This window comes from Esox lucius, chromosome 22, assembly GCF_011004845.1.
Source record: "Esox lucius isolate fEsoLuc1 chromosome 22, fEsoLuc1.pri, whole genome shotgun sequence".
NCBI classification, from domain to species: Eukaryota; Metazoa; Chordata; class Actinopteri; order Esociformes; family Esocidae; genus Esox; species Esox lucius.
Genome location: NC_047590.1, coordinates 17253428 through 17281215, shown reverse-complemented (window position 1 = coordinate 17281215; position 27788 = coordinate 17253428). Strand labels below are relative to the sequence as shown.

At 47.9% G+C, this 27788-nt stretch overlaps 1 protein-coding gene across 6 annotated transcripts in view; it reads left to right on the top strand.

Annotated features, from left to right (window-relative positions):
* The window catches only part of LOC105023749 (histone deacetylase 4), a 57255-nt gene that overhangs the window by 19656 nt on the left and 9811 nt on the right, over window positions 1–27788 (top strand). For 4 of the 6 annotated variants that reach the window (XM_013139814.4, XM_013139815.4, XM_034289713.1 and 1 more), the window contains exons 3-11: window positions 1237–1305; window positions 12310–12584; window positions 13988–14138; window positions 15196–15319; window positions 16625–16743; window positions 21485–21613; window positions 21725–21960; window positions 22214–22394; window positions 23744–23946. In XM_013139814.4, the coding sequence (XP_012995268.1) occupies window positions 1237–1305; window positions 12310–12584; window positions 13988–14138; window positions 15196–15319; window positions 16625–16743; window positions 21485–21613; window positions 21725–21960; window positions 22214–22394; window positions 23744–23946 (1487 nt within the window). Of the gene's footprint in view, window positions 1–1236; window positions 1306–10728; window positions 10923–12309; window positions 12585–13987; window positions 14139–15195; window positions 15320–16624; window positions 16744–21484; window positions 21614–21724; window positions 21961–22213; window positions 22395–23743; window positions 23947–27788 lie in introns of those variants that run through there. The other 2 variants (XM_020042416.3, XM_013139817.3) reach the window with 2 other exon arrangements.

The following is a 27788-nucleotide window of genomic DNA, read 5'->3' as shown; positions in this document are numbered from 1 at the left end:
TCTGTCTCCATCTGAACTCCAATCCGATCAATCACACACACCCATGTGGTTATTACTGCATGCTGCATCCCCAGGCCCTTAGCTAATTAAACATCCATTCGGGTGTGGATGTGTTGTCCAGGGAGAGCGCCAGAAATAGAATGAACACAGCAAGATGCCAGCCTGTTTTCTTTTTCCTTTGTTCCTCCAAAGGGATCCCGCTTTTTAAAAAAAACTCTTATCTCTGTTTTTAATTAAAGAAAGCAAAGCGTTTTCATGACTTGAATATGAATCCCATATTACGTGGCCCCTGCCAAACCTGTACCAGTTTGTTGGTGCAGCTGACAGGGAGGGTGGATGTTTTTTAGTTCGTCTGGGTTATTTTGTGCATCTGATCATGTTGAATATTCCCTTTCATCTCTCTGTCGTTGTCTCTCCTTTTCCTTCATGTCTCCCATCTTCTTCTTTTCCCTCCATTTCTCTTGTTTACCATTTTCTCTGTATCCCCGGTTCTGTCTGTCCTTTCCCCCTCATTTCTTTCCCCTCTCTTATCTACCCCTGTTCGTCTTTTCTCTCCCCCTCATCTTCTCTGGGTTGGTCTATTAATAGCCTTGTCTTCCCAGTGCTCGGATGCTACAAAAGCCTTTTCATGTTGCCACTATAATTACAGCCTAGATACACACACACACACACACACACACACAGGAGAGAGACAGGGACACGCAGCTGGGTGTGTGTACGCGCATGTGCGTTTTTGTACGTACACACGCACGCTCTACCCGAAGGGGGTGTTATTTTTACCTTTCCCCCCTCATTTTCTCTTGCACCCTCTCTCTCTCTCCCTCCCTTGCGCTCCCTCTCTCCCTCCCTCTCTCTCTCCTCTTCCCTTTCTTCCACACTTGCTATGCTGAGCACAGCCAGTTTCAGCCGAGCCCGACAGCCGAGCCTGCACACACGCGCACGCGTACACACACACTCTGATGAATGAACGGTGCTACCCCAGTCTGCCATTCGACTAAGCGTTCTTCAGGGCAGAGAACCCCTGGCATCTGAACATGTGTTGCCGGTGTGGATACTTTGCCGTTTCCGGGCGATTCAAGCTCTCCGGGTCAATGACAAAGCTACAGTTGTCGGGTTAGGCTGCTCGCCCCTGCTGCGGCAGCTCCGACTCGGAGCGGTGTGGCTCGGTCGCTCGTCGGCTCGCTGTCTCAATGTTGCGGACCATATTTGAAGCGGAGTGCTGTCTCTCTCCCACAGATGGACCGCTGGGTAAGGAGCAGCCGCTGGATGTCCTGAAGACGTCTGCCCTCAACCACATCCCGGCAGGTAGGGGACCAACATGTTACGTGTGTGTGTGTGTGCGCGCGTGTACGTCTGTTTGTACGCACGCGTACGTCTGTGAGTGCAAGTGTCTCTCTGCCTGTGACTGAAAGTCCACTGTTGTCTTTAAAATGTATGGTCCAAATTGAAGGTGAAAGCAGTCAGGGTACTGAGCTGTGACCCAACTGGGCTTTATTTAGCTCTCTGTATAACTAAGTGAGGAACTGCAAAGCAGGTGAGAAGAGAAAAGGGAAGTGGAACATGCAGAGGGAGGGGGTCCTTTTTACCCCTCTTTTCTGTCTTCCCCCTGTTTCGCAATATTCAATTGTCTCTATACTACTGTCTCAACTCCCAACATATTTTGGGAGAGTTAAATATCAGGGCAAGCCTTCTTCCTAGGCGTTTTCACGCAGCTCTTCCAATCAGGGAGTCACGCAGGAAGTCGACACGTAAAGTTACTCTTTCTCACCTGATGACTTCAGTTAGATTTGCAGACGCCAGAGTCACCTGAGGGAGTCACTTGAACATGATGAGTCCAGAAAATCCCTGCTGGCAATGTGCAAATATTAGTGTGTCTGCCTGTCTTCCTGTTCCCACCCATGCCTTGAGCTCAACCGGGGTAGTGTTTAGCAGGTGTGCGCGTGTCTGTGTGTGTGTGTGTGTGTGTGCGCGTGTGTTGCTAGTTAACACATAAAGAAGCCAGCTACCCTTTTCACCCTGTTGCCAGGCAAAACCTTACCCCAATTCATTCCTTTCCTCCCAGATTGATCTCATCTCCCTCTCCATAATCTCTCTTCTTCTCTATATCTCCCCCTCTCCCCCATTCCTCTCTTTCTTTCTGGCATGTGTTGTTGTTCTTTATTCAGCCTGCAGCGACGCCATTAAATATTGAAATATACCTCAGTGACATCATTGGTATTCTTAGGGGTGGTTGTCATGGATACCGTGTACGTCTTGTACTACCGCCCACATATAGATACGGAGAACCCCATTCAATATTCTGGCTGAATGGAGCTCCTTTCATATGTTCCATGTGCACTTTCCTTCCTACATTTATTTCTTTGCAAGTTACAGATTCATTTGGAAATAAGTGTCTTGATTGGTTATATTGCTCCTATTCTGTTTACACTATGAGAGGATTCAAAATATAATTTTCACTACTTGAAGTTCTTATTTTGCACAGTGGTTCTTAGACTTTCTGTGGACCCCTTTGATGATACGTTTCTCAGGGACCCCCTCATGATCACAACCCAACTGGTGTGAAAAATTGCATACAATAATCTGACTTTGGCTGTGCATGGATGAACAAACTATGTTTTTGGCCCTGTGAAGAAAAAACATTTCAAATGCCTGAACCTTTTGGAGTTTTCAAGCTTATTTTTTGCATTTCAAGACATTTTGCCATGATGCAGAGAACCTTTGTGGTTTTACATCTTAAAAAAGGAATATATTCATGGGTTACACTTGATTGTACACGTATTGTAACATTAAGTAAAAAAAATTGTCCACTACTACATTTCAGCAAGCTAATGTTAGCTTCGCTAGGTATTTTTTCTCGACTTTGCTAGCTAATGCTGAAATTGGCAACTTTTTAAAGTACTTTTTATGCCATAATGAGGCCATATTTGTGTCAAATATGTCTACTCAGTAGCCCCTGTTCAGCTTTTGACCATCAACATGGCTGTAGCCTTGTAGCCTGTATGATGTTTAACTATGGCAACTATGCGACCATGTGACCGAGGTGTAACCCATGAATACTGTTTACATTTTTGTATTACGTATTTGTTAATTTACCAGATTAAGTTATCCAGAGTGATATAGCAGTTGTTCTCAAAGTTTTTACACAGTGTACCATCTGAGAAAATATTTATTGAGTATATATCCGCTTAAGGGAGCGCCACGTACCACCAGTTGTACGACTACCACAGTTTGTGAACCAGTCATGTAGGGAATTAATCTTAAAATAGGTGGGACAATGACACAGCCTATCAATGGTTCACTTTCCTCTAGTAAGTAGTCCAGTGTGTGACATCTAGGGTATGGGTAGGGGTCTGGTATCACCCCCTCACCCCAACGCACCCATGCTGATCCAAACATCTGTGTCACTCAAAACCTCAACCCCTTGGAAGGTGTGTTGTAGTTTTTGAAACATCTGCAATGTTCCATGTCACAGGACACTTAGTCCCTCCCTATCTGAGATTTAAATCCACGTGGTTGATACAACTGCCGCCTAAGAGTCATGATCCACGGGAAAGAAAACGCCTCTCGGCTAACAGAACAGGTAGTTATTTAAAAAAGGACGTTATACCTGTCTGCAGTGTCTGCAGTGTCTTTTCGTCCCTCGACTGATAAAGAACCATCGGTAACCTTTGAATGGATGCTGGACTCCCCCCTGGCAGGATGGCACGAATGACTAAAGTCAAACTACCACCCCTCCACCCCAACTTAGGGACAAATATGTTTGTTTGACAGTTGACCTCCCGTGTTCCACAGACCTGATCACTTGATCAGCCTCTCTCCTGAATTCCAAAGCAACCGCGTACTAGGACACAGTTGAGTCTGGGTCAAGTAGCATACAAGGTGTATTTGCGCACGTATGTACCGGCACCCTCATCTCCTCATGTCTCACCCTTCTCCCAATCCCTCCTGTCTCCCTGACGTCAATTGGAGGCCCGGGGCAGGCCGGTGCACGCCGCGTTAAGCCGAGCTTGCGGCGCACAAACTTTGTGAGGAACAAAAAAAACATATTCCCCTTCCAAATCATATTTTCCCTCATGTGACTTTCACCCTGACCCCAAATGCCTAGTATTAACCTGAGTGTAATTCCTTAAGAGTTCAAATGTCCTAAGTTGTCCGTTTTACGGCTTTTAATTAACAAATTCGCACATTTGAAATACTTCAATAAAACCCGCAACAAATAAATATTCCTTTATATCAACTATTTTTGTGTCTGTATGCGAGGTTACCTTGGGGTACAGATAATACCTACGCATTGCGAGCACCCATGCGCTTCGCCATAGACCTCACCGCGTACCCCATTATGTGCTGCTCCCACATCACCGCGTACCCCATTATGTGCTGCTCCCACATCACTGTGTACCCCATTATGTGCTGCTCCCACATCACTGTGTACCCCATTATGTGCTGCTCCCACATCACTGTGTACCCCATTATGTGCTGCTCCCACATCACTGTGTACCCCATTATGTGCTTCGCCCACATCACTGTGTACCCAATTATGTGCTTTGCCCACATCCACATATTTGTCTCCAAGCCCTACCTCTGGTTGTCACTGGAGGATCTCCAAAGCATCATCTGCAAGATGTAATAGGGCGGCTTCCAGTCCCTGACTGGCAGACAGACAGACAGTTTCCACGGCGTATTGGCTTGAACGATATGGCCCTCTACTGAGTTTCAAAAGTGTCTATGACTCCTGCTCTTGGGCAGCTAGGATAAGTTTCTATGACTCCTGCTCTTGGTCAGCTAGGATACTGTAGGCAACAGTCACTTGTTAAATCTTGTTTCCTTTTATACGCACTAATCTTGAACCACCTGGAAGGGCGAAGCATTGTAGGGGAGGCTCATTCAACCCTTTGTCTAGCAGGTAACTTGGTCTTCCATTGCAGCAAGCTGCATCCCCTCAACAGTTGAACTACTTGTTTGTCTCATGCTGTCTCCTCCCACCAGTCGTTGTTTCAATCTCCTCGCTCTGCTGCACTTCCCATCCCCGTCTGACCGGGTAATAGCAGGGCTCGGCTCGGGTTCTGCACGGCATCCATTAGACATAACGCGCCAGGGCAATCAGACCGAGGAGATAACAGGCTTTAAATCTGAGCCGCGCTGCAGCGAGAGCGCCTGTGTTGTCTGGTGTAAATAGATCTATCTGTATTCCGTAGCAGGAGCCCGGCGGAGAGGCCAGGGAGAGCCCCATAGGTAGTAAACACACTGTGATTGGTCTGAGCGAAGGAAGGGAGGAGGATAGAGAGACCGATGGAGGAAGCGGACAAGAAACAGAGGGGTAGATTGATAGATGGATAGTGCTTGATAAAGCTAGGTTAAAGGAGAGGTGGAGAGAGGATGACGCTGAGAGAGAGAGACAGAGTAAGAAAGAGAATCCCCATAAGAGAGTGGAGAAGAGAAGTGCTTGTGCATATGGAGTGTTTGGAGGGAGTCTGTTCTATGTCATGAATAAGCCAAACCAGACTACTGAATAATAAATCGCTCCCATGGTGAGGAGCTCTCTGCCGTGGCCTGAAAGTGGAAGACTGAAAAGGGAGAGGAAAAAAAAAAATTTGTGTTGGGTTTTGTCAGTTCTCTCTCTCTCTCTCCATATATTACTCTGATTCTTCTCTTTCACGGTTGATGAATTTTGTTGGATTGTTGCATTATTTTAATCATGCCTATTACCGCCCGAGGCATTATTAGGTGTTTTTTAGGTGTCTTTTGCAAAGGCAAAGCTTTACTCCAAATTTCTTACATAGTCTTATTAGGTGTGCTTGCCAAAGGCAGAGCCCAACTTCAGATTTATTTGTAATTTTTTCACTCGTTTTAGAGCTTAACAATAAAAGCTATCAACATGAAACCTGCATTCAAATATCCAGGACATCGGAGCTTGATTTGCTTAAACAAGGCGGTTTTGATCTCATATTTGGTAAAATGTAAGTGTGCTCGCAATACATTTCAATGGGACAAAAAGTACCATTGCGTTGAATAGGGACTAAACCAAAACTTTTAGACATATATTCAGTTGCTTATATTTAGATTCGTGATGCTATGTTTATTTTTGTTATTTAAAGCATTTTACGGTATGAGATTCTTCTGTTCAAAGGAAAAGATAAAATACTACTTTATCAATGAATCAATGGAAATATAATTTCTTTAATTTCTTTTTAGATGAGCATTATAAGGAGAGAAGACCGCAATAATATACACTCACCTAAAGGATTATTAGGAACACCTGTAAAATGTCTCATTAATGCAATTATCTAATCAACCAATCACATGGCAGTTGCTTCAATGCATTTGGGGGTGTGGTCCTGGTCAAGACAATCTCCTGAACTCCAAACTGAATGTCAGAATGGGAAAGAAAGGTGATTTAAGCAATTTTGAGCGTGGCATGGTTGTTGGTGCCAGACGGGCCGGTCTGAGTATTTCACAATCTGCTCAGTTACTGGGATTTTCACACACAACCATTTCTAGGGTTTACAAAGAATGGTGTGAAAAGGGAAAAACATCCAGTATGCGGCAGTCCTGTGGGCGAAAATGCCTTGTTGATGCTAGAGGTCAGAGGAGAATTGGCCGACTGATTCAAGCTGATTGAAGAGCAACTTTGACTGAAATAACCACTTGTTACAACCGAGGTATGCAGCAAAGCATTTGTGAAGCCACAACACACACAACCTTGAGGCGGATGGGCTACAACAGCAGAAGACCCCACCGAGTACCACTCATCTCCACTACAAAAGGAAAAAGAGGCTACAATTTGCACGAGCTCACCAAAATTGGACAGTTGAAGACTGGAAGAATGTTGCCTGGTCTGATTAGTCTCGATTTCTGTTGAGACATGGTAGAGTTATCTAGTTATTTAGTTATCTACTCAACACATAATTCTCAGAACAATGATAGGCATTAGGCCTACCTGGTGTTACATCTTTTTCAAGTTTCAAGGTTTATTTGTCAAATGCACCGACACAGCCGACACAACACAGCCAGTTGCACTGAATAACTTTTACAGGAATTGTTTAATAGATAGCTGTAACATGGCACTGCCTTCAAGATAAAACATTATATGGAATTTACCACAACATTTGAGGAGAAAAGGTGTGTTGGGAAGCACTCTGCCAAAGGATGATTATTTGCATTTGACACGGCCACATCAACTCCATCCATCCATGTGATTCTGCTTGCTTTGCATCTCTGAAAATTGTGTTCATTGGTTATCATTGGCTGCTGATGTCATATACTTTAAGCTAAGAGTGCAGGTTTTTAATTACAGTTTATTTCTTTCATTTCCATTTTGAAAATCCATCACTGGTTGCCATAATTAATCGCCGGATACGTTTGCGCGGGTAAATCTTATTTCTATGCGGGTGTTCACGATTGCAAATGTGCATTCGCGTGCCAGGGGTTTCTGCAACATTTTGACAATGTTGGTTGTGGAGCAAATCATCAGGCTACTGCAGATTTAGTTTATGCGCAAAAAGCTGCGGATATCTTAATTTTTCTATACAAAAATATCAATACCCTTTTTGAGTCATTTTCATTTATTTTTCACATTGAAGCAATTTTTAATTGAAGCAATTAAAAACATGAATAAAACACAAATAACAGAACAGGCTTAAGCATCATTAGATTTTGGGTTATGTTCAGATAAGTCTGATTCTGGAAGATCGAGGTTTATTGGATTAATTGGAATGACTGAATATCTGACAGACATTTAGCGTGTAAGGTACAGATGTAGCCCAATCATATTGAATTAAAAAGCAATGGTTTAGAAACCCATTTCAAAAGGCACTCTAGCCTACACAATCCATAAGGTAAAATGCGAATTCCGTTTTTGGCAAGCTATGTAAACTCTAACATTGATTGATCCTGCAAATGGTATTCAGTTGGTTATAGGCTATTCCAATTTGTTTTCCAATGCCTCTTAATATGAAAGTAATCTAAAAGTAATTCAAAGTAATCAGATTACGTTACTGAATTTGCGTAACCAAAAGGTTACGTTACTGATTACAAATGTGGACAGGTAACTTGTAACTGTAACGGGTTACATTTAAAAAGTAACCTACCAAACCCTGGTACGATGCATAGTGTTAATTAATCCATTAAGCTGTGTCTTGAACTGTTTAGGCTTTAGATACCACACTGCAAAAAATATCTGAAATATCTTGAAATAAGGTATCTTTTTCTTAACAAGCTATAATATACCGCTTGTTTTTTAAATATTTTTTAAATATGCATCTTTTAAAAAAATATATTTTTTAAATATGCCTTCAATTTGTCTTGTTTCATTGGCAGATTATTTCACTTATTTCAAGCAAATATCTCCTCAATTGTGAAATTGTCTTGTTCCATTGGCAATTTTTTTGGCAGGTGCAGTCCAACATGTACAGTTTTTTTACTGTCCATGTTTAGGCTATCCCAAGCAAACATGTTTAAAGGTTTATTGACTGTCAGTTGTATCAATTTGCATTATCAAGGTTAATTAACCCTAAAACAGTAACTCTGAGATGAAAGCAACTTAGTTTCACGTTTAGGCTGTGCCTACTTGTAATTCTGAAATGTTTATCAACTGGCTATATTAATAAGACAAATGTTTATTATTGCTGTTAATTAACTCTAAGATAGTATCTCTTTAACAGTTCAAGCTAGAGACAAAACCAATTTTGTTTTATGTTTAGGCTGTAACAACTTAAAGGGTTAAATGTTTATCGATTAGGATTATTAAATAAAGCGCAGCTAGTTCAGCCATGGAACCCTAGTGAGCATCGGCTCAGCGATATAATCAGCTGATGTCTGGATGGCTCCTACCACAGTCTCAACATTTCTTAATCTAATATGGCGGTCTGTTTTAGTTGGTTAGAGTACTCACTCCGCCTGCGACTCTGCTGGTTATCTTACCATGGGGTTACTAAAACCACCCATTACCCCCAACCTCCAACTGTTTGGTTCTCTTTTTCTGCGGGGGGGGGGGGATTGGTATGGCGTGTCTTGCTCATGAGTATTGCTATTCATAATATAACAATATTAATGTTGTTAAAAGTAGTATTATGTACATGATTGTGCAGTCTCACAGAGTTACCCCAATGGAACAAAATCTATTGTCCCTTTTACACTTTTATTGGCTATGATTATATTAATGTAATTAGCATAATTAGCATAAATTAACCTTATAATAGTATCTCTTGAACTGTTTTAGCTGAAGAAACAAAATCCACTAGCCAAATGCATATCATCTATGACTAGTCTAATTAATGTAGTTTGTGTAATTAGGCGAATGTTAAAAACACCCTTAACAGTATCCCTTGAATAGTTCATGCTAGAGAAACCAAACTAAGTTTACATGTTGCAGCTATCCAAATCTAAGTGCATAAATTAACCTCATTTGGATAAGTACCATTAATTTAGCCTCTACCGTTTAATCTAGTTAGACCACATCAACTTTGGTTCACATGTTTGAACTATCCCAACTTCAAAGTGTTCAACTTCTTATACATAAACATGCATAGGCATGCATACCACATTTACTTCTGTAAATGTTTTATTCTATTTTAAAGTTGGTGCTCTGATCTGTTGTTTATAACAAAATGCATCATTCTAATCCAAATGTCAAATAATGAAGTGTAGCTACAGTGGAATTCCTTGTTCAATTTACTTAAGACATCTGAGGCTTTTGAAGCAGTTTAGATAAAGTTGGGGTGGGGGGTATTTTTCCTACAACCACTCTGGAGGTGGAGTTGGCTAATGGTGGTGTGAGGCCTGCATTTTGAGGGCATTCTCAGCTACAAGTCAGGTGTATCCGCTCTGGTGTACTTCTGCCCGGAGTGCACGTTTGCCCTTGTTTTGGTACGAGGAAAGGGAGATGCCGGCGCCGCTATCTGCCTAACCCCTGTAAACTTGATTTGGCCTTTGACGTCACCACGGGACGAGTGCGATGGGCCGATATGTACATTTATCTCTGCCAAGTGAGTGGCTCGCTCGAGACGTCACATACGAAGCTTATTCCTCAAAACTAGATTCCTAGCATGTGCACAACCATGCGTTTTTACCCGTTAGGGCATTAGTCTCTCCGATGCTTGTTGCTCTGTGCTCCCTACCTGCTGCCCTGCTGGGCTGGGCTAGTTTACTTTAAGCGTCCCCCATTTCTTTGAACCGGCCAATAAATCGGTGCTCTGCAATGTAAAATACCGCCATAAAGTTTCTCTGATACCTCCGCTCTCTAGCAACGCTAGTGTCAGAGCAAACGAAGAGGAGGTGTGCGCCTGTGGGGCAGGTGGGGGGGGTCTGTTGACGAGACAAGCCCCAGCCATTAATGAGACACTATAGCTGTAGTTGACTTGAAAGAGCCCGTATTCCACAGAGGCGTGAATGTGTATGAATGACGCCAGGGCTTAATCTAAAACCGCCCGTCAGTGGCTTAAGGGAAGCAGTGCTCTGTAGCCGGTGGGGAGGGATGGGGGAGAGAGGGATGGGGGAGAGAGGGATGAGAAGGACAAGAAGGTGAGGGTAAGCGATGGAGAGGCGAGTGCATTTTCCCCCTGTCCTCCCTGCAGTGGTTCTGGCGTTGGCTCCAGGAAATGGAGGAGCAGTAGGATAAACAGCCAGCATGCCTCCGACTGCCCAGTGATGTCACCAGCCCAGAGAGAGGGAGGAGGGTGGAGAGAGGAGGGACACAAATGAGAGGAAGGGTAAAAAGAGGGAAGTAGGAATGTTGTGGGTGCAGAAAAGAGGTTAGAGCGGAGTGGACGGTCTGACGGGCAGGAGGACAGCACGACGGAGGAGATAAAGGGATTGTGCCTCCCAGAGTTGCCAAAAGATCCGTGGACCCAACCGAGACGCTGACGAGCGGAGAGGAGAAACGAGCGTCGTTTATCTCTGTGCCATGAGCACTCGAGCGCTGATGGGTATGTGTGGCGTGTTCAAGCTGCGGTTCTGTTCCACGTTGGTTCTCTGTTTTGTCTTGCTGCCACAATTCAATTTTACATCTCTTTTGCTCACTCTCTCATGCTCCGGTTCTCGTCTGGTTTCGACGGTCTTGTGAATACTGTGCAGTTTAGTCATTCAGAGGGATGATCGCAGAAAGACAGTAGCCATCTGTCATTGGTTTACGGCAGCATGCCTTTCAGCAACGTGACACTCTCTGAGTGTACGTATTGATTGTGTGTGTTAACGAGACAGAAGCGCCAGTCATTGGTTTTGAACTGTGCTGTCCGTGTGTGTGTGTGTGTGTGTGTGTGTGTGTGTGTGTGTTAGATGGGAGGGACATGGTCAATGGAGAGGAGGGAGATTAATTGGGGAAGGAGGGACATGGATTGGGTTACACGCCGTCATTGATCACACCAAACAACTTTGCTTTCCTTTAATGTGTGTGTGTGTGTCCTGCTTTACCACAATGTGTTGCTTAAGAAGGCCTCACACTCAAAAATGCTTTCTAGTGAATGAATAGTGTCAGGTACCACCTGGCTCAGAGTTGGTGTTAGTATAACTGACAATACTCTTGTGTGTGAAACTCTGTGCTCTCACTGTGCGTGTTTGTGTGTGCGTGTGCGTGTTTGTGTGTGCGTGTTTGTGTGTGCGTGTTTGTGTGTGCATGTTTGTGTGTGCACTCTGCACCTAACGTGGGTGTTTGCCACCCCGATTAAGACAAAGTTAAACAAACATATCTGGCTGTCTGGCACGCTGTTTGGTAAACTTGTAGGTAAATAATCGTCCAATCGCGCCTATTTATTCGGATTTGATGGGGAGGAAGCCGTGTGATTGGAGGGCTTCCTGTAGCACTGAGCCGTGGGTGGCTGGCAGGGCATAGGTTTCTCCACAGCCTGCCCCGAGCCCTCAATGCAGTCTTTGTGAGAGGGGGGCTGGATTTGACGTGCAACTGATCAGGACTAGTCGGCCAGTAGTGAAGAGGCTCTATGTGCTGATAAGGATGATGTCTGTCTGTCTGTCTGTCTGTCTGTGTCTGTCTGTCTGTCTGTGTCTGTCTGTCTGTGTCTGTCTGTCTGTCTGTTTCTGTCTGTCTGTCTGTTTCTGTCTGTCTGTGTCTGTCTGTTTCTGTCTGTCTGTGTCTGCCTGTCTGTGTCTGCCTGCCTGTCTGTGTGTCTGTCTGTGTGTGTGTGTGTGTCAGCGTGGGTGCATTAAATTCCAGAAACGACTACAACCTGTTTACTTGTTTTCCTTGTTTTGTTGTCTCTTTTCTGATCAGTACACGTTGGCTAATGACCCCCATGTTTCTATCCTCTCTCTCCTTCCATTTCTCCTCACTCCCTCCGTCTCTCCTCTCCCCCTCCCTAGTGGACATCAACTCTGCGCTGCCCCTCCGTCTGCCCCCGGCTGCCATCCCCATGGACCTCCGCATCGACCAGCAGAAGCAGCAGCTGTCCATGTCCCCATCCCCGGCCCAGTCCCATGCCTCGGCGGCCCAGGCCCGGGAGCAGCAGCTACAGCAGGAGCTCCTGACCTTGAAGCACAAGCAGCAGATCCAAAGGCAACTCCTCATCGCTGAGTTCCAGAGGCAACAGGAGCAGCTCAACCGCCAACACGAGGCCCAGCTGCAGGAGCATGTTAAGGTGAGGGGAAGGTGGGCGAGTCACTGTTCGTGCTTGTGTGTGTGTGTGTGTGTGTGGGGAATTAGCTCATGCGCCTACGTACGGTTCGGCTATCGAAGCACGGTCCATAAAGACAGTTTGTCCCTTGTCATGCTTCATCACTATCTCTCTCTCTCTCTCTCACCGAAGCCTTTAAGTCCAGTGATTTTTGGGGATGACCTTAAGTCAGTGTTCAGGGCTGTTAGTGACCTGCTGTGGACGGGCTGATGGCTGATCCCAGTGCATTGCCGAAGGCACAAGGGCTCCTTTGGCCTGCGGTGGGGCTGGAAGACCACTCCGGTGGCAGTGACGCAAAGCCCAGGCAGGCAGGGAGGCCCGGGCTCAATCAGCCCCATTCAGAGCTTGTATACACACACACACACACGCCACAACCTGTAGCTCGCACGCCCTAGACACCAAGAGCTACACCTCTGCCTATCTCTAAGACGTGTCTTAGTGGGGCCAAACCAGGACCTGGAAGAGATGTTCCTCTTCATCTCACTGTCCCCCTAATTCCCGCTATGGAACTCCTCACCCGAGGAGAGTTGCCTGGGCATCTGAAGGCTCCATTCCCACATTCAATATGCTCAGTTTTAATCTGGCCTTGTGTGGAAAGGGGAATGTTTCTCCTGGCTGGGACCAAGCCAATTCCGTGCCTGCCTGTTGCCGTTCTCTCACGCACCTACACACCCTCCCTCTTATTAATATATTCACCAGCAGGTAAGGGAATTTTATTCCATCCACTTTCCCTTGACTGTAAGCATGGCTGCATGTCCCCGCCAGCAGGCGGTTATTTAACGAACACAAAACGCCATCCAAGGAAATAAACACACGGGTGAAATTACGTCCAATCAAATTTGTCAAATATTTGCATTGGCTGCTTTACTAAGGATAGAGGCTGGGATTGTGTGTTGGTGTGTGGGTGTGTGTGGGTGTAGGTGTACGCACCTAGTTAGAGGTGAAGCCTTGCGGGCCCATTGTACACACAGAGAGGAGGGTTATTACAGTATTGACTGAAGTGCTGCGGTTTCTGTAAACATGCCGGGAACACTTGCGTGGATTAATACCTGGGACGTGATGGGGCTCAGGCTGAATAGATGTTGTGATGGGGCTTGTGTGAGGAGGTGTTCTCCGGGCCTTTGTGAAACCTGTCTGGATCTGTATGGGCAAGTCCACGAGAACGAAGAGGGTGCCAGAGATGTCCGCTTGGCCCCGAAGCATAGACAGAATGTATTTTTCACATTGTATTAATGTTGTACTGACGTTGTGGTTGGATCAGCAACAGCTACCATCCTCAAGCCTTAGCCGGGCCTTGTACTAACGTTGTAATAACGTTGCCATAACACATTGTTGTCGTCCTCCCCCCCCCCCACTTCCACATGCAGCATCAGCAGGAGCTACTCGCCCTGAAGCATCAGCAGGAGCTGTTGGAGCACCAGAGGAAGATGGAGAATCACCGTCTGGAGCAGGAGATGGAGAAACAACAGCGGGAACAGAAACTACTACTGCTGAAGAACAAGGAGAGGGGACAGGAGAGTAAGTCAACACAGGAGGTGGTAATGTTGGCGGGAGATAGACAGACTCTGTCAGGGCAGCTGCCGTTTCCATCCCACCCATCTGGTGAACCTGTGTGTGGGCCAGCCCCCCCCCCCACCCCCATCCCCAGCTAGTTGATAAATGAGCCGGTTGGCTTAGTGGCGGCGGGTGGGGTCTCTACCTGTAGCCAGCCGCCTTGTTTCTCTTTTTACACTTCTACTGACAGGGAGCGGGCAGGACAGCAGCCCTGAACACACTAGGTCTGAGGATGCTGGGAGTGAACTCTCACCCCCCCCCCCCCCCCCCCCCCCCCCATTAATGTATTCACCATCAGGTAGTGGACTTCTATTATAATCACTTTACTTTGACTCTAAGCATGGAAGCATGTCCTGGCCAGCAGGTTATTTGAACTCAGGGGAAAAACAGTCAAATGTGTCAGGTTGTTGCGTTGGTCGGTGTCCCGGGAGGGGGAGGGTTGGTGAATGCCCATCTTAGGGGGCACGTCTATTCAATCCAGCATGTCTGTGGGAGTCTAGCTGCCGGGAAACAGTTCTACGGAAATCCAGTCTGCGCTCAGACCTGTCGCCAGCCACGTCATTAAAACACCCCTACACAGTGCTTCCTGCATTACCTGTCCTGCTGCAGCCAGTGTCTAGGGCTTCATGTTGAGTGTTCTGCTGCAGCCAGTGTCTAGGGCTTCATGTTGAGTGTTCTGCTGCAGCCAGTGTCTAGGGCTTCATGTTGAGTGTCCTGCTGCAGCCAGTGTCTAGGGCTTCATGTTGAGTGTTCTGCTGCAGCCAGTGTCTGGGGCTTCATGTTGAGTGTTTTGCTGCAGCCAGTGTCTAGGGCTTCATGTTGAGTGTTCTGCTGCAGCCAGTGTCTAGGGCTTCATGTTGAGTGTTCTGCTGCAGCCTGTGTCTAGGGCTTCATGTTGAGTGTCCTGCTGCAGCCAGTGTCTAGGGCTTCATGTTGAGTGTTCTGCTGCAGCCAGTGTCTGGGGCTTCATGTTGAGTGTACTGTATCCTAGAGGCTCTAGCTTTGATCCCCCCTCCCCCAGGTGCGGTGGCCAGTACGGAGGTCAAGATGCGCCTGCAGGAGTTTGTCCTGAACAAGAAGAAGGCCCTGGCCCAGAGAAGTCTCAACCACGGCGGGTTACCCAACGACCCGCGCTACTGGTACGGGTGAGTACTGTCGAAGTACACACACACACACTCACCGGGTGTCTGTGCGCAGGCCTGCGCCCGCTGCCGTCCTGTCTGCCAACTGCAGAGTGGGTCTGCGAGGGAAGCCGTACGGGCCGGAGATGAAAGATCCCACCCACGGCAGAATATTTGGTCCTGTTGAGAGGAGCTCTCACGATGTGCCCTCCTCAGCCTTGACTGTTAATTATTGAGCCGTGGATTCCACATCCAGCTGTGGTCTGTGTGCGTGCGTGCGTGTGTGCGTGTGTGCTCAGTGCTCGCACGCTTCATATTAGTCTGTGTTCATGTTGTCTAACATCTTCATGGAACTCATTAGCAGATACTGTGTGATCACGGCTCTGCGATGTCGGGAGTTTCCCTGTTCAATCATCTAGCTTGAACGTAAACCACTTTTCCCCAAGCAGAGCGTTACCGCCATTATAACCCACTGGTTTCCAGTCAGTGTGTGCCTCTGTCTTCCTCTATTGCTCCATGTAAAGAGCCTGTCAACTCTAGCTTCAGAAGAGGCGTTGGTGGTGGTGGCGGCGGTGGTGGTGGGGGGTTAACACACCACAGAGTGTGTTCACCAGACCAGAACATGGGTTTGGGCCGGCGCCAGCCAAACTTACCTTACAGCCCATGAACAGGCCCGGCTTTATAGCAGCAGCCAACCGCACGGGACAGACACCAGTTCTGCCCATCTTCCAGCACCACCTGGGGCTGACTGGAGACCCAGCACCTCAGCCTGCCTGCCCACTTCTGTCCCCCCGTGTGTGGAGTGACAACCAGTATTTTGACTGAGGCCCACCATGCCCTGTGATCCTATATGTGGTCTGAGGAAGAGGCTATGGACTATTGAGACGCACTCGCCTTGTAATCCTATGCAAGGTGTGAGGACCCGGGTTTAGACTTGGGGCACACCTCGCTTCCTATCCCACGGCTTTCTCAATTTGGTGGTTTTCGACTGCTCACGTGCAGGAGGTGAACTCAGTCCACGACCAGCAACCAAGACTGAGCTTGCATGCACCCGACCTCCCACAAGGAGTCACAAATGAGCAATATGTCCAGGCCCAGTTACGTCCAGCCAATTGGTGCTGGACCCTGGGGCACTGTTGGTAAGTCGTGGCCACCGTGGTGGCTGGCGATTTACTTCGCTGTGTTGTTGAAGCCGAAAACTTAAAAACACTGCTGCATGACAAGACTGGCCTCCCTCTGCGAGGGGCGAGGGCGCTACTATTGAGACTCGCTCTGCGTTGTCACGTGAAGATCTCGCTGACAGTGTTTTTTCATCACGTGTTCATGCAGGAAAACTCAGCACAGTTCCCTGGACCAGAGCTCACCTCCGCAGACCGGCATGGGAGTCTACAACCACCCGGTCCTGGGAATCTACAATGCCAGGGATGACTTTCCCCTCCGCAAGACTGGTAACGCACGCACGCACACACACATCTGGCTGCGCTACAGGATTGTCCAGTTGCACTATGCAGACTCACGTCTCCCCCAGTTTAGATAGTATTAAAGCCTCTCGCCATTAATCAAACCAAAATTAGGCTGTCAGGATCTCTGCTGTATGAAGTCCCCGCAGCTCTAAGAGTTACTGTAAGGCTGTTTGTGGACGGGTTGCTGGCTGTATGGGGGGGGGGGGGGGGTTAGGGTAACAGAGTTCACCTCAGCAAAGCACTGCTGAGAAGCTAAGAGATATTTGAATTGTAGATTACCTGCAGATACTAATATTGACAATGCATATCTTTAACAACCCAAACGTGCCAAGCATCCATTGCTAATGCTGGCTTGGCCTGGACTCCCAGGGTCTATTTGAAAGGGAACCCGATATGTAGAAGAGACCCTTATTTCACCCTGTCAAGGTTTTCACCGTTTCTATGGCGAGAAATATGCACCTTCAACCCTTCTCCCGGAGTGAACCGAAAAAATGTTATTTTAAGAGCCGTGTCTTGTTCCGAGCGGAGTAGGTTATTGACAGTAGACGATGTTTAAACTAAAACGGTGCGGCCCAGTCGGGCCAGGCTGTGAAGCGGTGGTCTTCCAGTATAATTATTCACTTAGCAGGCTGGGCTTGTATGGACGGAGCGCGGCCATGTTGACTCTAGCCCCAAGGCTGACTCCATCTGCAGATACATCTCAGTTGACACTGGCCACCGAGACCACATTCCACCCGGACTGGAGGGGTGGGGGGGGGCATAGAACGGGGTGTGTGGGGTAAGGAAAGGTGGAAGAGGAGAGAAGCCTCAAGGCTGCAGATGGACCGCAGTTAACACTGGCCCTATTCCACTAAAGGGGGGAGAGGTTTAAGACGGGCTTGGAGAAATGCTTAGGGGGTAGGAGATTTTTAGAAAAGACAGGTTTGGAGAATAAGTTAGGGAATAGCAGTGGCTTAAGACGGTCTTTGAGAATAGGTTAGGGAATAGGAGAGGTTTAAGACAGGCTTGGATAATAGGTTAGGGAATAGGAGAGGTTTAAGACGGGCTTGGATAATAGGTTAGGGAATAGGAGAGGTTTAAGACGGGCTTGGATAATAGGTTAGGGAATAGGAGAGGTTTAAGACAGGCTTGGATAATAGGTTAGGGAATAGGAGAGGTTTAAGACAGGCTTGGATAATAGGTTAGGGAATAGGAGAGGTTTAAGACAGGCTTGGATAATAGGTTAGGGAATAGGAGAGGTTTAAGACGGGCTTGGATAATAGGTTAGGGAATAGGAGAGGTTTAAGACAGGCTTGGATAATAGGTTAGGGAATAGGAGAGGTTTAAGACGGGCTTGGATAATAGGTTAGGGAATAGGAGAGGTTTAAGACAGGCTTGGATAATAGGTTAGGGAATAGGAGAGGTTTAAGACGGGCTTGGATAATAGGTTAGGGAATAGGAGTGAATGATAGGATCAGAGGAAATGAAATGACCAGAGGTGTAAGGAGTGAAGAGAGTTTTGGGTAGTTGTTCTCAACACTGATCCTGGGGACCCAGAATATTTCTGGTTTTCTGTTGTACCTGGTGGTTAATTACATTCACCTGGTGTCCCAGGTCTGAATCGATCAAGGACAGCTCCACAGCTCTGATTTAACAGTTCGTTTAGGTTCGGTTAAGGTTTGGATCATGTGCATTTAACTACAGTTGTTCAAAAGTGGTGGACATGAAGGAAGTCCATCAGACGTCTCATTGGAACATCCCGGCCCACATGCTGTTAGCGGAATTAAAACGTTCCGTTCAAAACAATGCACTGTCGCTAGTGTGCACCAAACAGAACTCTCCACTAACATGGGAGGCTTGTGGACAATGATGGGTCCGTCCTGGCGGGATGGCACTATGTATGGGGTTCTGGTGTGTTAAACCCAAGCTGGTCCCAGCTAGAATAGCTTCTTAAACATGGCGCTTTGCATCTAACACAACCCGTAGCAGTCCAAATGTAGCGCATTCACATACCCTCCAACACACAAACACACACGCACTCTAAAACACACACATACCCTCAAACACACACACCTTCCAACACACACAAACACACCCTCCAACACACACGCACACACAAACACACACGTGCACACAAACACACCCTCCAACACACACGCACTCTCAAATACACACAGACACTTAAACACACACAGACACTCAAACACACAAACATACTCAAACACACCCTCCAACACACACACACACACACCCTCCAACACACACACACACACTCTCCAACACACAAACACTCAAACACATACACACACACACATACCCAACAACACACACAGACACACACATACACCCTCCAACGCACACAGACATTCAAACACACACCTACCCTCCAACACACACTCATACACACACACACACCCTCCAACACACACACACACACTCTCCAACACACACAGACACTCAAACACATACACACACACACATACCCAACAACACACACAGACACACATACACCCTCCAACGCACACAGACATTCAAACACACACCTACCCTCCAACACACACTCATACACACACACACCCTCCAACACACACAGACACTCAAACCTTCCTTCTATGCAACTACATTCTTTCTGCCGGGTTAAGGAAGTATTTTTCAAATGGTGCAGTCGCGTTTCTTTTCTTGTTTCACTTTGTAAATACTGTTTTGTTCCATTTGTTCAGATGTCCATTAGCTGTACATTTTTTGGGTGTGTGATTTGGACTCCTCACTGGAAATGCCAGATGGCAGATTTTAATGAATAGGAAATCGCCCCATACTCCCTCCACTCCAATATGATCTATTTTTCTCTCTCTCTCTCTCTCTCTCATTCCCCCATTCATACAGGTTTGTGACTATAGGACTGTGTCCTCATATCGAGGCATTGTTCCAACTTCCATCAATGGGACATAGACCTCCCATTAACTTATGTCCCTGTTTATTCAGCCAACATGGAACAGGCTGTACATGCCATCGGCCCATGGGCTTTGATACATTACATCTAGCAATTAGGAATGCTGCAAATGAATCTGAAGTGGAACACAAGATCAGCCCAGCTCTAGACACTCAGGGTTAATATGGTTTAATACCTACAATCTCTAGCTATTAAAACGGCCCGAACTATGCCAGCCTGAACTGGAAACGCACCCAGGGCCGGCACAGGAAGTGACCGTTACGGTCCCCTTGCAAGGATACCCACTCAAACAAAGTGTGACTAGTTGACAAGCCGGGTCTGACCGCACCTGATGTCCCCAGAGTCTAGTTGACAGGCCGGTTCTGACCGCACCTGATGTCCCCAGAGTCGCAGAGGTAGCGTGGCTGGTTCCCATACCAGCCTGGCATGGCCACTAATGAACGGGTCATTCCATCTATTCAGCAGCGCCGTACGTGATTATCTGTGACCTATTAACCTGCGTCATTACTCCCACTGCCCCTTGTTTAACATTATCAAAATGATGGAGGGAGTGGGAGCGAGAGGGAGGGAGAGACACAAAGCGAGTGAGTGGGGGCTATTGAAGGTTATTCCTAAAGGCCTGAAACACAGTCCTGGCTGGAAGATTAGTGCTGGACGTCTCTTGGTTTCACAGGGCCGTGATTGGCGGTGCAGTGTAAACAGAACATTAGCTCTGTCGTTGAGCGCGGTAATGTGACATTGCGTTCTCTGCCTCTGTCCTCTTCCTCCATTCTCTCCAGTGGATGCACACAGACAAAGCCCGCTGTAATTGGCGACATGGCTCCCAGAAATCTGATCTAATCCTCCACCCAACACTTTACACTCCTTTAGCCAATGGGAGGATTGGGAGTGGAGTCATGTGACTAACGCAGTCATTTTGTAGGCCATGACAATGTACACTACGCTACAAGAGGTTTTTCCCATCTATAATTAGTCAGTTTGACCATGGACCCCGTTTGAATGACTTTTGCCTTGTCATATTTTGTTAAACAAAACAGTGGTGTGTTTACTTCGGTTGACATTTTTGGGAGGCTATGCAAAAGCTATTTCAGGACAAGGTCTTTGAACTGGTTCAGGGAACAGAACAGAAAACCAAATCGAATGGAAAACTAACCAGGAATAAAGTAGATTTCCAGTATTCCGTAAAAGATAGGCTGATTGATCGGAACAATGCCGTTCCCAAACTGATGAAGTATGAGCTACAAGGTAAAATAGATGTCAAGTACTGAAAAAAAAACATGACTGTCCAGTGTGTTTCAAATCCATGTTCAGTTTTGACACAAAAACTGTTTAAGAGCTAATTTGCCAACTCTGGTCTTAGCTCCTGGGCTCTAGCCAACAGCGTGCAAACAGGCTATAGACAGTGTGGGTTGTGTACCCGAAGCTACATGATGAGATTAGTTTTATTTGTCTGACAATAGCCAGACATCAATAATCCTGTCACCAGAATAAGGCCCTTGATAATTATTGTAAAAGAGCATCAAGCTCATCTTCAGTGATGTTCACCATAACTGCGGCCTAATTAATCGCATTTCAGTGGACTGGCTGGACAGGAGGTTAGCTATTGCGCCACCCCAAGTTTACATCAAATAAGATCTACGTTCTTAAATCAATTTTTGAGCCTTGAAGGCGTATCCGTTTCTCAGGTGTCTTAAACAATTTCCTTCCATTTGAACTGTGGATTTAAACGCCGTGTAGTCAGACGACCATACCCGTGCTCTCATTCACTTCGTCCCCACCTCTCTCTCTGTCCCATAGCCTCGGAGCCCAACCTGAAGCTGCGTTCTCGCCTGAAGCAGAAGGTGAGCGAGCGACGGAGCAGCCCTCTGCTGAGGCGCCGGGACAGCCCTATCACGACGGCCAAGAAGCGCTCACTGGACATGGCCGGTATGACACGCAGCTTGCCGTTTCTGGAGCCTCTAATACGTTTGCCCGGGCGTAACGCCTGGCCGGTTCTGCCGGGTCTAAACCGAGTTGTGCCATCGATACATCCTCCAGATTCCGCTTGTAACAGCGCTCCTGGATCCGGTCCCAGCTCCCCGAACAACAGCAGCATCAGCAACATCCCCAGCGAGAACGGGATGACCGTGGCGGTCTCCAACAGCGTCGAGGTGTCCCTGGCCCAGCGCCTGTGTGGCGGCGAACTCAGCCAGCTGTCGCTGTACACCTCACCCTCCCTTCCCAACATCACCCTTGGGCTGCCTGCTACCGCCACGGGAACAGCTGCTTCCAACGTAAAGTCTCTATCTCCATCTCACAAAAGGGCTTTTGTTTGAGGATGAACAATGCCATAAGATTGAATTTGGTCAGACAAACCCCATCAAAGACATGAAAGATGACTTGTTTGCTTATCAAATATGTGGGAAGAGGGCACGCTCTGAGGTTCTCCGACCGTACACGTTTTTGTTGTAGCCCCAGACAAGCGCGACTGATTGAACTGTCATATGTGATTGACTTATATGCTGACCCCCATCCCCCCATGTCCAGGTGACGTCAGTCCAGCCGGACGGAGGACAACACCCGGGCCTCTCCCTCAGCCCTCCCTTCCTGGGCGGGGCCCACCTGGCCTCCTACCTGGCCGACGGAGGGGGCGTGGGCGGGCACAGCCCTTTGCTGCAGCACATGGTCCTGCTAGACCAGACTGGCACACATGGACCCCTATTGGCTGGTGGGTACAGAGATAGGATGGTGCTCGGATGGAGAACCAATGGATATTTTATACTTGCACGCTCAGACATTCACGCACATACACACACTGATGTTCACACCCACTCAGAAATTCACAACCCACTCAGACATTCACGCACATACACACACTGATGTTCACACCCACTCAGAAATTCACAACCCACTCAGACATTCAGACACACTCAGACATTCAGACACACACACAGTCCTGTATTACAAACCTAGTGGAGACACAAACATTTCTTGTTCCCTAAACCTAATCTTAAACCTAACCTAATCATAACTGTAACCTCAATAACCTAACCTTTATTTCTAAACTTAACTGAGCCCTAATGCCTAAACCTAACCCCAAAAGCCTAAACTTAACCTAGCCCTAATATCTAATGAAGTAATGTCTCTAAGTTTTTCCTTAACCTAACACTTAAGCAAGTGAGGACGGCCCCACACAGTGACATATTTGCCATACCTACTGCTGACTTTTAGTAGAACATGCCCACCCTCACAGATGTACAGACACACACACTCAGACATTTGCACACACACAATTTGCTCCCTCGAACTGGGAGGGACACTGGCCCGACTGGGAGGGACACTGGCCCGACTCTGAGGGACACTGGCCCGACTCTGAGGGACACTGGCCCGACTGGGAGGGACACTGGCCCGACTGGGAGGGACACTGGCCCGACTCTGAGGGACACTGGCCCGACTCTGAGGGACACTGGCCCGACTCTGAGGGACACTGGCCCGACTCTGAGGGACACTGGCCCGACTCTGAGGGACACTGGCCCGACTCTGAGGGACACTGGCCCGACTCTGAGGGACACTGGCCCGACTCTGAGGGACACTGGCCCGACTGGGAGGGACACTGGCCCGACTGGGAGGGACACCGGCCCGACTGGGAGAGAAACACACAGACAGAGAGAAACACAATGTGTCCCAGTAAACTGTTGTGCTGCCTTAACCGAACACCCCCTTCACTGACAGACTTCCTTTCATCAGCTTCTACTAAGCTGTGTAAATGGGCCCCCATCGTGACATGAAGGACGGGGGTATTGTACTGTGCCAACTGTTCCATTGAAGCAACACATCCATTGAATCGCTGTCCCAGACAGGTGTATTTTCTGGCAGAGGGACACTGGAATACCGGTGACAGACACGTCCTTGGTGTACTGAATGGCGGCTCAGTTTTTGGCAGACCGCGGAAGGTTCTGCTTCTGCCAGGCTTATGTAACTGTGCTGCTATTCACCGCCGTTCAGCTCTGTTGTTACGTAATTAACCGAGCCAGTTGTATTGGCGGTATTAAGCGTGCTCGTTTCCCCTGCCCCCAGGTGTGGACGGCCTCCAGTCCCTCCAGTCGCCCTCCATCCACAAGCTGCGCGGGCAGCACCGTCCCCTGGGTCGGACCCAGTCGGCACCCCTGCCCCAGCAGAACGCCCAGGCCCTGCAGCAGCTGGTGGTCCAGCAGCAACACCAGCAGTTCTTGGAGAAACACAAGCAGCAGTTCCAGCAGCAGCAGCTCCACATCAACAAGGTAGTGGAGGGTGACGGCGAGGAGGGGGGAGGGGGTAGGTTGGCTTAAGGGTGAGCACGTGTGAGAGATGGAAACCAGAAGTCTGCACAAATTAAGCATCCACTGGTGAATCTGGCTAGGTGAGACTTGGGTTAAGGTTATGGTCAGGCTTAGATTTAGGTTTAAGTTTGGAGTTGATTTAGGGTTAGGAGTTAGGGTAAGTATGACTTGGGTCCTTTTGGGACAGGGAACTGGGAGTGTGAGTCAGGTAGCGTTGGCCGATGAATCACATTAACTTGATTCATTCGTATTTCATTTTTAGCGCAGTATCCCTAGCACAGCGCTCCTTGGTCACAGCGTGAGGACATTTAAAATGTATCCACCAATCACAATCCAGAACAGCGTTTCCTGTCTTAGTTACCCAGGAAGTCGCCTAAAGCAACAGTCTGTCTCACAATGGACATTAAGAATAAATAACCTCCAGAAAACACACCAATGTTTGCTCTTTTGTATGGAGGCGGTGTAGTTTTAAGAGATCAAAAGAACTAACCACTCTCCTGTGCATAACTGTCATAAGACAAAACTCAGCAGGACAACAAACCTCTTCTACACCCCTTGAGGCACGATCATGCAGCAGAATTGGAGGAGTGTGAAAGATGGGCTGAATCAAGTTGAGAAGATGGTGCCTCAAGCCGTCACGGTCCCCAAATCAATGTTAAAAGACAAATATGGATAACAAAAGCAGTGTCACAATACAGAGATATGTTTCCCGTCTAAGACATGGTAAAGCCTGCTTTATAAAACGGATTATGTTTGCCGCCACGTCGCAGTTAACAAAATGCAAGGATTTTGCTAAATAAACTATGCCACGACTATAGAGTTGATACTTCACCAACGTAAGTGAACTGGTTGGCATTATTGTTTCTTTAAAATACATTCAAAATCATATTGTATTAAATGTAATGTGTTAAAACAAATGTGTTAAAACAAATCAACTACATTGGTAAAACATTCCCAAACAATAGCCTGTGTGGCGTGGATGTGTTGTATTTTTTCACTGTATTTGACCTAGTGGCATTGTTTATTTGCTCATTCTAAGAAACCCGGCCCAATATGGTCATTCAGGAAGCAGGCGGCTGGGCTGGGCGCTGGTTGGTTTGTTCTGGCCGTAATACGATGCGTTCTTTCAGCGAAGGAGTGGTGAGCGGGTGAACCCAGGGATTCTCTGCTTCTCCTCCTCCATCTGTTTCATGCCCTGAGGTGACATCCCTGCTGGTTTACAGTAGAGGGTCTCCATCCCTAAACCGTTTATAAGACTCTCCGCGTTCTCTCCAGCACTCCCTTAAGGTGGGAGCATCTCCGGCCCTTCGGCCCTGGGTATCTGTTACTGTGTGTGTGTGTGACACTGATCTACTGGAGTAAGCCAGATGGGCATTTAAAGGGCCACATTGTTCATATCTATCAGTCTGCCTTGCTCAGGGCATTAGGTGATGTGGAGTTCTCCCCTATTGTTAGAAAGCACTGCATCAGAGGCTTTGTTCCACATAGCACCCTAAGCACTTTGTAGTGCACTACTTTCAGCCAGGGCCTATAAGGGCACTAATGGTGGGGCACTACATGGGGATTCAGAGAGAGGGTGTCTCTGTATTTCTGTCATCCTTACTGGAAACGGGCATTTTAGGTCAGAACGCACCGTACGTTCTGAAGAACCGGGACTGTTCCTAATGAAACCCAACGTTCACCCTAGTAACGCTTGTGACGTCCAGGGGGTTTCAAAGTGCCTGCGGGCAAGATGAAAAGATCACCAAATTGGTTTGTGGCTCTGCAATCATTCTGCGTCTGCTGAGAAATCACTACCTTTCCCGGGTTGAAATGTTCACTATTTCCCCATTCGAACAGAGAGCAGAGAGGCGTCAGAATAGAGAGATCGCCTGGCAGGTAACAAAAAGAAGGGCGAACAAGAGAGCTGGGAGAAAAAGTGTTCGGTTGGGTGGGGTGGGGGGGTAGAGGTGGGGGGAGTTGAGATGGGAAAAAGAGCAGCTTGTTTGTAGAGGAGGATGGGTGATGAGGTAGCTGGTGAGGGTTCTGACGTCAATGCTGTCCCGCTGGCACCCTGCCATGAGCCTGGCAGGAACACACACTCTCTGCAATCTTTCTCTGTCTGCACTCTGTCTTTCTGAACTCTCTCTTGCTCTTCCTTTCTCTGTCTGCCCCCTCGCCCTCTCTTTCACGTACTTGCTGTGTTTTGATTCCCCCCCAAATGTTTGATGAAGTATCTTGAGACCTTTTCGCCTGCAGATGTTTGACATTGCGTTAGTGTTTCATTACTTACATAATTGTACACCATAATAATATGGGTCAGAGCAAGTTAGCTCGCTGAAAACTTTTCAAGTCTGCCTACTAGTAGACCATCGCACTGTTTTTGGCCCATTTCTCACACACACACAGGAACCCTGCCAAAGGATGTTCCCTGTACAGAATGTTATGACTGATTCATTTTCCTGGCGCACACACCGTCCCTCCCTTCCTCTTTTTATTTCAACCCTCCTTTTCTTCCCCTTTAACAAGCTATTGAAGGGAAAGTTGGTTTTCTCACTTAGGTTGCGCATCAAGAACTCTTCCCATTGAAAGTGAATGAGTCTCAGCCCACTGGGGACTGAGGGAAGCGTGGTCTGGGCCTTATACCAGGCTAAAAATGATGACCCGCACCACCTTGTCTCCTTTGGCCCGTATTCCGGCTCCCAGCAGTTATTGCATAGTGATCTAGATTCGTATTCATGAACCGAGGCTGTATTCAGTGCCACAATGTATTGATAAGGGTATGTGGAGCTCATTTGGCAGCTTTGTGTTCTGGTCATAGCAGCTTTCACTGATGTCTGAAGTGTTTGACTCAAAGAGTCTGATAGACCGACTGGCCCATAGACCCATGCAGACCCCGACTGGCCCCCGCTGACCCCTTACTGGCCCCCGCAGACCCCTTACTGGCCCCCGCAGACCCCTTACTGGCCCCCGCAGACCCCTTACTGGCCCCCGCAGACCTCTTACTGGCCCCCGCAGACCCCTTACTGGCCCCCGCAGACCCCTTACTGGCCCCCGCTGACCCCTTACTGGCCCCCCGCTGACCCCTTACTGGCCCCCCGCTGACCCCTTACTGGCCCCCCGCTGACCCCTTACTGGCCCCCGCAGACCCCTTACTGGCCCCCGCTGACCCCTTACTGGCCCCCGCTGACCCCTTACTGGCCCCCGCTGACCCCTTACTGGCCCCCGCTGACCCCTTACTGGCCCCCCGCTGACCCCTTACTGGCCCCCCGCTGACCCCTTACTGGCCCCCGCTGACCCCTTACTGGCCCCCGCTGACCCCTTACTGACCCCCGCTGACCCCTTACTGGCCCCCGCTGACCCCTTACTGGCCCCCGCTGACCCCTTACTGGCCCCCGCAGACCCCTTACTGGCCCCCGCAGACCCCTTACTGGCCCCCGCAGACCCCTTACTGGCCCCCGCAGACCCCTTACTGGCCCCCGCAGACCCCTTACTGGCCCCCGCTGACCCCTTAAAAATGGCATACATAGACGCTATTTGTGGTGGAGGTAAACTTAGTAAGAAACGTTAATCAGTTTATCTGTATCAATGTCATTCACGAATGGCCAATTAACTATTAAAACGGCCAGTGGCTAAAGAGGATTTGTTCAGGATATACAGATAGAGACAAGAGGCTATACTGACAGGCAGTGAATGTACAGCTCCGTGATGTAGTGGTTAACGACACAGCCTTTCATGTGGGTGACCCGGGTTCGAATCTTGAGGTGGCAACACTTTCTATTGTGGGCCGGCTGAACTAGGCTTGCCTGGTTTCTTGTTATATT